Below are 13,572 nucleotides of genomic sequence, written 5' to 3'. Positions count from 1 at the left end.
GAATGTGTAGTGTGAAGCTCAAAGGTGGCATTCGTTCTGATGATATCAGAGTAAGATTGAATCTAGACAGGATATAGGGAGATGTAGGCAGAACAGGTAACTTTCTTAGTATGGCCATGTTGAAAGAATGGAGTTCTTATATCGGTATATGTAGAACAGTTGACATTACAAATCTAGTTCATAGAGAAAGACTAAGGAAAACATGGGGTACAGCGATAAAAATGTACTTGAGAGAAAGAGGGATAAATAAAGATCTATCCAGAGATAAGTTTGAAAGTTCATTTCTTAAAGCCGTCCAACACATGCCAACGTGTAAAACCAACATTAATGTGAATATGATAATACTGTTTCTAATTCAATATTACGGTGGACAAAGTTATTAACTATTTTTGTTGGTTGGTCATTTTTTCCCAGTTTCTTTTTACCATCGTCACCTCTACCTCCTCTCTCTCTCTCTCTCTCTGTTTCTCTCCAAAGAAGTGTAAATTTGATTTAGACTTGTCGCTATGAGTGTGGATCTAGAAAGAAAAACATTAGTAGAACAAAAAACAAAAACAAACTGTTTCTTTTCTAACACAATAATCACAAAATGGTGGTCTCTCTTTTGTGGATAGTTATTTTGTACACCTAACCTATTATTGTCCGCTTTTTTGCTTTCTTTTTAAATCTTCTGTATTTATTTATTTCTTTTTCTTTGTTTCTTTTCTTTGTTTCTTTTCCTTTTTTTTTTTTTCAAGTGGTTGTTTCTTGGGTGTTTCTTGATTTAACAAGCTAACCTATCCAAATCTGCAAATACAATTCTAATTTCATGTTATGTAGACTTTAGTCAAATTAACCATCACACCAGGAAACCAGATGTAGAATCACTAAAGAATATACAATGTGCATGCGTTGTTCTGCACATATTTTACTTGAATATCTAAAACTTTAAATATTACTTTTAACCGAAACTTAATGAAATGCAATTTTTGTGCTTGTCCAGAATTTCCACTAAATTAAAATAAAATAAACATCTATATGATGCATGTATCTGTGACGGAAAGAAAATATTGTATTCCAAACATCATATTAAATTGAGTAAGTAGTTTTATTTTTAAATTAGATAATCAAATTTCATAGCTAATCAAGGAGAGACTATCTTGCAATGCCGTTTTGAAAACAATCTCTTGAAACAGGAGATAACTCAATTCAAACTTGTTTCCATTAATTGCTTAAAAATTGTTATTTATAAAAATAAAACTACTTTATCAATTCACATAATTTTTGTAATACAATATTTTTTTCCTTCACGGGTATGTACATCATACAGATATTTCTTTACTTTTTTTTGATATAGGTAAAGTTCTAGACAAGCGCCCTTTCTTGAGTAATTACTATGCTAATGTATGTTATGTTAGCAATTCTACATTCGATCTTGTGGTGCCAATATGGCGGCATGGTCTAATTTTACTTAGACTTCTTTTTATTGTGTAGAAAAATAATATTCCAAGTTTTAGTGAAAATAACCAAGTAATAGGTTTAGTTATTTTTGTTTTTTGTAATTTTTATATAAGATTTTCAAATTTTCTCAGTGTGCAAATGAGATGCCATTTTGTTTCAGATAGCATAGAAAATACCATGAAGCATAACTTGATTTTACAAAATTAAAGGCCTTTTCTTAGTACAGAGTTATCATTCTTAGCACTTTTAAAAGCTAAGAAAATTTGACAAATATTTTTATTTTCACTTAAACTTTAATATTTATCTACAAAATAACAAATCTTAATGACATAAAATTTAGAATCATATTTTTATTTACAACAAATAGCTACTTTTTATTTACAACAAAATAGGTTTTAGCATTATCTCAAACAACATAGTTTAACTCAAAATTATGTTTTAATAACTAACATTTAATAAGTAAGTTGACTTGTATACTGAAAATGACACCTAAAATCTAGTCATAATGTAAAAAAATCCAATATGAGGTTATGAAAATTCGTAGATGGCAAGGAAGATAAATATGAAATCATAATTTTAACAATTGGAAGTAACTTTATCTCTAATGGTTCTTATTTAGAATTTGACAAAAAAAAAACCCAAAAAAAACCCCAGAAAATACAGTCAAATCTTAAGGATATACATAACCGTCATAGAACGAAGATATCATATTCCAAAAAATCATGTAAATTGATCCAGTATTTCTTTTTTAAGTAAAAAAAGAATCAAATTTTATGACAAGTGAGACCAGAGAACTGGGAGCCATCTTGTTTTTCAGAATGTGTTAAAATTTAAAGGCGACAATACAATTCGACTACCAAGATCGTGCTATGGCTACCAAAAATTATTACTTGCTAATTATAAAACTTGGTTTTCTTAATTCAAAAGATGTTTTTGCATTTTTTTAAATTTAGTGTAATTCTAAATAAACATCTTTTAAAATTTGAAATAAAATATAACCCTTTCTTTGAATTTTTTATTTTTATTTATTCATTTTTAAATAAAAGTGGTGCGTGTAGGTGTGGTTTGTTAACCTCATTCTCTTAAAATTATGGGCGCTTCTATATTATAATAACAGAAAAAAAATATTGAATTTCAATTGAGGCAAAAGAGAACCTACAAAATTATCAGGTCTCAAATAGTAACATATCCAAAAATTATGAAAAACGATAAGCTAGAAAATAATTATTAAGGAAAAAGAATTTTACGTAATGACATGAATGAATGTAATTATGTAATAAACATAATTCAAAATGTGGGACAAATTTTATTCCTCGTCTAAACTTTATCGAAAACTGTTTTTCATTAATAATTATTTTCCTAATTTATGGCTTTTCATGATTTCTGGATATGTTACTATTTGCGACATGACAACTACGCAGGCACCATTTGTTTTCCATTTTTTTTCGTCATTATAATATAGAAGCACAGATTTATGGTTTTGCATTACCTTGCAATTTCTCCAAAATTTCTGCCCATCGTTACCCGGTCATAAAATACGTTTAAATAAGATCTTTTAATTTATGTAAATTTCGTATCTATTATTATAGAGCAATTTATCTATTGATTATTATATTGTACCCAATATTTAGCAATGATTTCAAAAGTTGAAAGAAAAAAAATAATTTTGGTGCCATCTTTTCTCATCTTTTGACTGGGAGTCACCCTCTTCTTTATTAACTCTGGATAAAAAAAATTGAGTATTTAATTATGCAAAATATTTCCTCTTTTGTAAAATTTTGTATAACACTGGTGTTGGAATTGGGGCTTTTAAGTTAAAAGGATTTTTTTCTAATGTTTTTTTTTTTTTTTTGTACTGTACAATTAAACCAATTTATTTTCGCTTGTTTTTTTTTTTATATATAATTATTGTTTTTCTGTTTGTTTGTGTTGGTATGCTTTCTTTCTTTCTGTTCAATTCTTTAAGTAAATGCTAGTTGCTAATTGTGATTTAAGTTTCCAGCACGTTAGTTTTACAAATGTGACTGAGCGTAGTAGTACCGACATCGTTCTTCGACATTTATCGTTAAGTGTGTTAGTGTTGTGTTGACCGCTGGACATTAGCGTTTACAGGCCACACCACTATGTTGACAAACAAACAAATTAGACAACAACAGAGGGGAAAAACACATATACGAACAAACTACACATTCATTTAAAAACTGGACAGAGGAAGAAAAAAAAAGGACTCATTTTATCGACTATTAATTCGAAAACAAGGATTTATTATGGATTTCAAATCATTAAATTCAAGCCATTATTTATTATGGATTTAAAATCATTAAATTCAAGCCATTATTTATTATGGATTTCAAATCATTAAATTCAAGCCATTATTTATTATGGATTTCAAATCATTAAATTCAAGCCATTATTTATTATGGATTTCAAATCATTAAATTCAAGCCAGGAGTTATGTTAAAAATCACTTTTTTTTGGAAGACTCGTTTTATTTTTTTTATTCCTTCGTAAGAGTTATTGGGATCATCTGTTTAAAACGGTTGGAAAAATGTACTTCAATTACAGCATCGCAGAATGGAATTAAAGAGTTTAGTTAATACTAGTGAGGCTTCCCAATGTTTTTCGGAATCTTACAATAATAGAAGAGGTTAAAAAAAGTGTGTGCAACATCTTTACATTAGAAATTTTATCTTTCTACATTTCTCTTTCTCTCATTCCGTTTTTCCACTTCCGCCCAGCCCATTCCTCTATCTTTTTCACCTCCGCCCAGCCCATTCCTCTCTGTTTTAATACATTGAAAATAATAGCGTAAATCATTCAGCTCTTTTTTTTCTTTATTTAATTGATAACAATGAAAAATGGCTGACCCCCTCCCTACGCCCTCGACAAAACTTGGCCCAGTTGAACCCCAAAGAACGAATAATTATTTAAAAATTTTAGCTATCATTCATCCAGGCAGCGCCGATCAGGAATATACCAACTTTTTCCTGTTTTGTAGTTTTTTTTTTTTTTTAGCTATATATATATACACACACACACACACACACACACACACACACACACACACACACACACATACATACACATAGATAACTGCCCTTTATACAACAGATAATAATTAACTAACCGTACTAAAAATGGTAAAATAAAAATAGTTTCGTTAAAAAAAAAAAAAAAATCCACATCTGTGGTTCGATTAAAAATATATATAAATTCTTGTTTTTATTTAATGTACTAGAACATTCGCCACAGGACGGATAAAAATTATTTTCCCGAAGAGAACATTTTTATGCTCCCTTATGAAGAGTAAAATCAAGATATAGTGCTGCTGAACCTTATGTCTAGAACCCTCATTTAAATTTGGATCAGAATATATTACATGCTTTTGATTCGAGATGTGTCTAAGACTTAAGGTTTAAGCTTAAGACGTTTTAAGAAGAAATTGAAATTCGGTGAATTTTGCTTAATTGGTGTTTAATGCAAATCTGAAATATTTGAATTTTCAAATGGGATGTTGTGCATAAATTATGCACTATAAAATTTCTTCAAAATATAGCTAGAATCATTGTAGTGGCCACAATACCACATTTACTCTGGAGTCCATTCTTCTTAAAATAACTCAGTGTTTTAGAATCTACCTAAAACTAAACGAAACTTCCATGGGCAAAGTTTCTTACTTAGAAATGTCAGTATGTGTGGAAGATGGTATCGTGGAGCTGCTTTCCAGCTGGCTACAACTTGGTCGTTTTCACGTCCAATGTAAACAAATTTTTGTTGAGTCGCCTTCTTAAATAATCGAATTCTGTCCAATCACCATCATCATTACCAATCACCAGTGTTGTCTCACCGTCCGACTGACACTCGGCCTAGCGGCTTTTAAGGCTTGACAAGTGGCGATTTCTTTACGTCATTTCTGAGAGAGAATCGAAAATAGTCGTTTTGCTTTGAACATATGGAGGTAATATTTATTCGAGAAATTAGGAATCCACTTTTTTACATTTGAAGTACTTTTGAAAATTTTTCTTAAAAGAACTCGCTAAAAAAATCGGCCGTACTATAAACATGTAATTAATTCCTAAATTACGTCGTCATTTTTTTTTTTTTTTTTTTTCTTTTTCATTCATTCTTCAAACGCCCAGTCATACTTGAAGAACACAACTACTATTCTGGGCTTTAACCGCGGCGTTCCACAAGTTTGGGAGCAACCCCTGTTCCCGCTCCTAAAAAGAAGGGAGCCGCTCCTTCCTTCCTGCTTAATAGAATATTAAGAATATAAATCCATACGCCGGGAAGAATACTAACCCAAATTCTAGTTATATCTTATACTTTTATAGTAAAAAAACAAAAACAAAAACAAAAAAACAAACTTCCTTGTAATGTCAGTCCTTTAGTAATTCTTCCATTCGGTATTTGCTTTTTCGCCAAAAAATCTATCATTCTTATGCCACACAACATGGATTATTGCATAACATACCGAATGAACGGATTTGTCGCATTAGCATAAATTTTCATCATAACTTAATATTTTTGACAAACTGCCGTTTTTTCTTTTCTTTTTAATTTTAATTATTATTATTATTATTTTTTTTTTTTTTATTTTAAATGTATTCTTGCTCACAAAATCTCGGTCGGCTTTAAACACCCCTTTCTTCCTTTTTATAGAATAAATTAAAAAAAAATACGCATTCACAAATGATGAAAATACTTGAACAAGACAAAATACAGAACTGGTGTATTCCACACACACCTGCTTAAAAAAAAAAAAAAAAAAAAAAAAAAAAAAAAAAAAAAAAAAATGAATGAACGAAGAAGTAGCAATAGTACATTTATTACATGTGTTACTTCTACATTTGCACATCTCTTTCTTACACCCTCTATTCTCTCCTCCTCATTTCTCCAGCTTTTCCCCCCTCTCTCTCTCTCTCTCTCTCTCTCTGTCGCTCGTTCGCTCGCTGTGTAATAATTTAAGAGTGTGTAAATGTACACACTCCACTTCTGCGTACAACTTTATGACAATAGAGCTAAAAAGCTGTGTATTATGTATTGTCATTTGAAAGACTTTTAATGAGATTATAAACCGAGCTGGAAATAGTAATAAAAAAGCCCCCCAAAAACAGGAAGGGGGTGAACAAAAAAAAAAAGGAGACTTTCTACTTTACATAGAAACCCAACTACGCATCGACACTTATCGTCGCTTGATTGTAGTCGTATCGAATTCGATACACACAGACCGGTTGATTATTGATCGAAGCCAATTTCTCCTTGGACGTTTCCTTATTTCTTCTGTTGAGTTCCTAGTTTTGTTTACACTATTTCAATTGACACACCTAAGCCAGAAAAATGTTATCTCTTGCAATGGTGAAGAAGAGGAAACCCACTAACAACCATAGGAATAATAATATTAACAACAATAACATTATTATTAATAACAATAATGTGGATGTCCACCAACGTCATACTAAGGTAAGTCCTTCCATACGTTAGCCCCCCCCCCATCTGGTTTCATTTTCACTTTCTAAATGTTATGCTATTTTCTGCGACGACGCCAAACCGCCTACTCTTTTGGTAACAGCAATCGTTACCTACATACGCTACTTACGTCTACAAAACGGAACCTCCTTGCATAATTCAATTATATGGGAAAGGGGGCCTTATTTTTATCGTTTTTATTTTATTTTATTAATCGACAATAGCCGTATAATTACAGTGCTATTCGGCGTTGTCCGGAAGTCTTTATTTATTTTATTTATTTATTTTTTGTTTCGTGTTTCCTTTTTTTTCAAACTACGTTGTTGTTACTTATTTTGTTTTATTTGTTTTTTAATTTTTTGTAACAAATCAGAATTTTTAAAAAATATGATTCCGAAACGTTACATTTAATTATTACGCTATCGTTTGATCATTAAATCATTGATTGAAGCAAATTGTTATAGAACATTAAAAAAAAAAAAAGTCACAAAGAGGGCTTCAATTTGAAAGGGGAATTATTAAACTATTTTTTTTTTTTATTATTGTTTACGCAAAAACTAACGGTTAAGATAAATGACTAATTACAAATTACGGTTAACTAGAAAAATTGAAATATTTTTGGCAATATTACATTTTCTATCTTATCCGCCCTATTTTAAATTTGTGGTCGTGGGCCGCCACCAACAGACTACTTCTCTTGCACCAAACGGCCGTAAGAAATATATATACATAAAATTAAAAAAAAAAAAAAAGAAGAAAAAAAAAAGTGGTGTAAAAGTAAAACTTTTTTTCAGGAAAAAAAAATTGTAGTTAAAATTCATTATAATTTGCTGGAATAATTTTTTTAAATGAAAATTGAACATCAAGTAAAATTTAATTTTTCCTAAAAATCGTCAAATAATTCGCATATATATATATATATATATATATATATATATATATATATATATATAATTAGTGTGCAATTATTTATATCTGGTTGAAACCTACTAAATTCAACTTAAAACGTTGATTATGACTGTTTGATACAAGAGAAACGGCTCACTACTCCACTGATGATGACCAACAGCTACGAATTCGAAATAAGGGCATGTGAGCAAGACAATTTTTCATCCTCGATAACTCAATTCCAGAACTAAATATTATTGTTAAAAGCTTTTAGGAAATAAACGCTGATTCAACAGCTTTGTTCTAATAATTGATTACGTTCCGAACAAGTAATACAATATATTATTCGAATTACTATTCTTATTTTGAATGCGAGTCTCTCAACGTTTCGGCCGCTATAACCTCTGACCTACTGCATCCTTTCAAAGTTTCGAACTAAATCATTTAATTAATCCACAGGGGTAGATTGTTCTCGTCCCGGCCGCCATGACCGGGTAAAAGTGTTGCAAAATTTTTATTTTATTCTCGGTGTTGCCTGTAGTGAGGATTGAACCTTTAGCTTTCAGAAAACCGTCAACTAGAACTGACTGTACCCTGCTTTACTCAAGATGTAGATCGACGGTTACATGAGGCAAAACGTTGCTAGAAAAATATATAAGATGAGAATAGTAGTCAAAATGATATAAATTATCAATCTTTATCTAAAAAAATTACGAAATAAATGATATAATGTATTAAAGTGTAAATATCGAAATTCCCAACTGATTAAACTTGGGTGAAAATATGAAACGTAATTTGAGTCACAAATTGTGTAAGACATCAGAATAAATACATTATTACTTGTGTACATTAAACATATTCTAATTAAATAAGAATTTCATTTTTAATTACAGCAAAATTAAATTAAACGAAATTATTACAGTGAGCATGTTTTCTGGAAATCACCGGGCATTTTGTATTTATTAGTTTGGTGCAAAAATGTCATTTTTTGACGTTCAACTGTGTGTATATATATATATATATATATATATATATATATATATATATATATATATATATATATATATATATAGTTGAAGTCCAAAAAAACGACATTATTCTTGCACCAACCTAATACATATGATTGCAGATGTTTTTTTGAACGTAGCTAGTTTTTTTTTTTTTGGGGGGGGGGATAATCATGCAACTTTTTAGTAAAAAAAAAAAAAAAGTAAGGCCTCTGATTTATGAAAGTATGATAAGTTATGAAAAGGAAGAAGTGTTGTAAAGAGATAGCTTCGAATTTGGGGGTATCAAAACCAAAGCAAAATATGATGAAAGTAAAATAAAATAGATAAACGCCATAATTTATTATACCATATCTGTTCACACGCAAACACTTATCACAATATTCTGTGGATCTATATTAAAAAACCTTGTTAAACTTTGTGACATATTTCCATTCTATGGAGGTCAGGCGCGAACGAACACCCCATAATTTTATTATACCATATTTCTTCAAACTGAAACATAATTATCAAAGTATACTTATGCAGATAGATATGAAAAGTCTTTATTAAAGTTTGTGCCTATTTCCATTTTTTCCTTTTAGAGATTAACTTTGGTTCTTTGAGTTTTCAAACACATCAAAATTTAAACGTAAAATAAATAACAAAGAAGAAAAAAAGACAATAGTTCTTTTTTTTTTTTTTTTTTCGACCATTTTTGCACATATGGGATAAGATGAGCTTAATCGATGCACTTTAAAAAGTAGAACAGATGCTGATCAAGTGCTTTTTAGGTTGTTATGGCATTTGTAAGATTTTGTGGGACGTTGCCAAGGAAGATGATTTATGCAAATGTGACACAAATGTCCTTGGAAATTTATTTTGTTTTATTATTATTTTTTGATGGAATATTCCCTTATTTTCACGCGAAAAAAAGACAGAAGTGGTAGACAAGTTAACAGGAGGAAGGAAGAACTAAGTGTTACTAGTGTTACTGCGTTGTTAGTTTTATTGATTTGAGCTCAGATTCTTTGTGTGTGTGATTTTGGATAAGGAAAGAGGTTCTTATGCAAAATACGGACCGTGCTGAAATAATAAACTGATTATTTAGAAACCCATTCTTAACATTTCAAGGACGTTTTTATTTTAAATATTTTTTTTTTTACTATTCTGTACTTTCACCTAACAATTTAATAAGAAAAATATACCGTAAAAATTGAATTTAACTTGAAAATTCTATCTAAAAACAAACAAACAAAAAACACAGTCCGTATTTTGCATAAGTATGATGGAAAAAAAGTATTTACATAATTTTTTATTTCTTTATTGGCTTGACTTTTGCTAAAAGAAGTCAACAGAGAGGTCTTCAATTTCATAGACTTTTTTTGCACACAAAACTGTGACACTTTTTTTTTTTCTAAATTTGATTAATTTTCCAATTCAATTGTTATAACTTTTGAGTCATTTTTATCACGATTTTCACTTGTAAAAATATTGATTTTGAGTTATATATTTTTTATTCTGTGAAAAATTACAAAACCAAAAATTAGGCACAAGGCCACTCAAAATTTTATTTATTTATTTATTTTTTTTTTGGGGGGGGGGTGTCTATGGTCATTCTCGTCACTGTACCTTTTGTTGGTCTATGCTAATCCTAGTTAGTGTATCGTTCACAACAATACCACAAACACACCGGGGGGGGGGGTCGTCCTACTTAAGATTCCCTAAATCAAGTTTTTGATCTTGATAGTTGGATTTGAGTTGTTCGCTTATTTATAAACAATAGTGGAAAAAAAAAAAGAAAAAAAAAACGTTTTAGTTTTGAAAAATAAACTATTTGGTCATTTTACGTGCTTTTTGGAAGATGACATATTCGTTCTGTGACGAGTACCTACATCATAAATATGTGTCTATATTAAGTCGAATTCTAAATAAGAAACAGTTATTCAATGTAAAAAACAAAACAAAAAACAACAACAAAAATTTCAAAAGTTTTAAAACACAGCGATTTACTAAAAATTTTAAAGCCAGAAATGACCTATTTGAGAGTTTCCAAATTCTTTTCAAATTTCGCAGTGTCACAAAGTAATAATTATAAATTATGGCGCTTCTACACTATTGGGACAAAATTTCGGAAATCGTAAAACTGAATTTCACATGAAAACAGTGGTATCTACATATTCCTCGTATTTTAAAGATGAGTATATCCAAAAATTACGAAAATCGATACGGTAGAAAATAATTTATTAAAGAAAAGAAATAAAATTTGATGAAAACGCTCGTAAGACACGGGAGAGTTCAAAAGGGAGGTAATTTTCCGGTTTGATTTAAACAAGATGGCAGCAAATTATTAACCTGCTAACACGATTAAAGTTGTTTTGTTTAATAATTCGGGTAATTTCGACTGCATAATTTGGAAGTTACCATTGTTACTTATTAGAATTGACAAAAAAATCAGTTGAAACCATTGTTTTTATCTGAAAACTCCATTTATCGGCTATAAAATGTCATCCCAATTCTGTAGAAGCGCCTAAATTATTTAAAATTTTTTTATTTATGTTCATTAAGAGTTCTCACACAGAGATTTCTCACTGACAACAACCGTTAATGTTCCCTTTGCAAATGATTTGCATTATTACAACAGCCGTTTGCCATCGACTTCTCGCTGGCAACGACCATTGGCATTTACTGAAATTTGGGTGGCAACAAACCTCCCCAAAGTTCGAGCCCTCTCCACACTCATCCAGTGGAAGTCCGGTTAGTGCTTTCTCTTTTCAGTCTTTCCTTCCTCATTATTTATTTATCAACTATTAACAAAAGATTAAAATAGGACATATTTGACAGAGGTAGTCTTCGGGTTTTCTGGCCGGATCAAAGTTAAGTGCCTGTTCTGATCAGTTTTAAGCTACCCCTCCCCTCGACATCGCCTTAGCACCATTTTGGCAACCTAAAGGCTGTCCTAAACTATTAGGACCTTTGTTGGAATGAGGTACATTTCTGATCAGAGATGTACCCTCCCAAGGATTACCCCCCTTTCGGGAAGAAGCGTGGTTATTTATTGCCGGTCTTCTGAGGAGAATGCTGACAAATCTATTGTCGTTTTTTTGTACGCTTTCATAGTAACCCTCACACTCAATGTTAAATCGGCTTCATGTCTTATCTTGCTAAAGTGGGAAGGGGTTAAATAGTTTATTATCGATCGCCTGAAGCGCCCTCCGTAGGGAATACTGATGAAAAAGTTTCCATCATAAGTGTCCCTCTCCCCCTTTTGAAGAATAGCGGGATTCTCCATTATAAAATGAACTCGTGTTTAATTTTACCACAATGGGGAGGGAAATAAACAAACTTAACTTATTTATTTATTTTTTCTATAGATAATAAATGAATTAAAAATAGCAACAAAAAATTACCTCCTTCATCTGGAGGTTGGACATAAGATCTAAACGCATTCTGGCCTAAAGAAAATGCCTGAACAATCCCATTGGTATAGCCCTGTAGGTACGCCTCAGGCGATTAGCAATAAACTAACCTATTTTTAGAAAATAATGCTTGGAATGATGGACCTCCTAGGACTAAACTGAAATGCAGTTTGACAGTAACAAAGTCACTAGTGGATTGATTTTTATCTTAATTCTAGGCACTTCTTTTTACTTGGAAGGAGAAATTCTAGATTAAGGCAATTTTAATTCTTGTTCCAATTCAGAGTGCCATTTTTGGTTGAGAAGCTGCCCCTCCCTTAAAACCTACTTTGTGTTCAGCATTTTTTTTTGTTTTGTTTAATTTTACTTCAAAGTTCTAAGAAATCTAAGGACCTTCTTCCTTGATCTCTATATGAGATACATAAAATATTCGAATCGATATAATTATAAAACCTGCTTGCTTGGACGTTTAAATCGTCCATCCGGTTTGTAGCTTCCGGTTTCAAAAAATTCATCTGCTTACCTATTTCATAGCTTAAATCTGATATTAAAAGTCACTGCTGCTATTCAAAGCATACACAAGGTGAACAATATTTTTTTTGTTTTAACTTATTTTAACATGTTTTTCTTACAAATAAATGTAATTTAACCCTGTTAAGTTAAAAAATAAATTAATATGCAATATATAACTATAATCATATTTAAAACCATATTTACTGCTTTTCGTAGGGCTCCTGTGGATTCTGACGATTTATTTATTTATTTTTCAGACCTTACTTAAAAAATATTTTCTCTTTAAGGAGGGGGGAGTAAGAAACTTGGTTTTAGTAGTGCTTTTAGTAGAGCCTCCTTAATTTTAATTGGTGCTTGTAGTAGTGCTCTGGAGGTTTCCTGAGTTTTATTTTTTTCACTCATCAATGAAAAGAAAATGTTTTCTTTAGACAATAAAAGTCAGTATAATCCTAAAATCACTTTTTATTTAGAACATGTTTTCTTTTACCCTTTAATGGCCAACAGGTAGACCAAATAAATAATGATGGAGAGGGGAGCAGACCTAACTTTTCTCAAAGTGGAAAGTCGCAAAATTTAAGAAAACAAAATAATAATGGTGTGGGGAGGGGAGGGGTCTGAAGGAGCTAACGTCAAACCAGGGCTGTAAATCGGTTCTGAAAATAGAAGGATCGATTTACTAGAACGTTATATGTGAAACTGAACCCCCTTCCAAATTTTTAAATATTGATTTTTTTTTTTTTAAAATCTGGTAGCTTAGTTTCCAATAATCCGCAGAAATATTTGCCCGTTTATGCATTAATTCTGTTTACTCACTCGCACTTTTGTACATTAATCCTGTATACTGACTATTCCATAGC

General features: G+C 30.7%; 1 protein-coding gene across 10 annotated transcripts in view; it reads left to right on the top strand.

Moving 5' to 3' along the window:
- LOC145257956 (tripartite motif-containing protein 2-like) overlaps nucleotides 1-13,572 on the top strand; it is a 443,500-nt gene that overhangs the window by 377,760 nt on the left and 52,168 nt on the right. The window contains exon 1 of one of the 10 annotated variants that reach the window (XM_080115700.1): nucleotides 2,770-6,903. The exons of the other annotated variants lie outside the window; for them this stretch is intronic. Within the exon in view, the coding sequence (XP_079971826.1) occupies nucleotides 6,781-6,903 (123 nt within the window). The 5' untranslated portion in view covers nucleotides 2,770-6,780. Of the gene's footprint in view, nucleotides 1-2,769; nucleotides 6,904-13,572 lie in introns of those variants that run through there. 10 annotated transcript variants of the gene reach the window in all.

This window comes from Euprymna scolopes, chromosome 3, assembly GCF_053919585.1.
Source record: "Euprymna scolopes isolate OS-2025 chromosome 3, ASM5391958v1, whole genome shotgun sequence".
Classification (NCBI taxonomy): domain Eukaryota; kingdom Metazoa; phylum Mollusca; class Cephalopoda; order Sepiida; family Sepiolidae; genus Euprymna; species Euprymna scolopes.
Note: the sequence above shows the minus strand (reverse complement) of the source record. Positions and strands in the feature narration are given on the sequence as shown.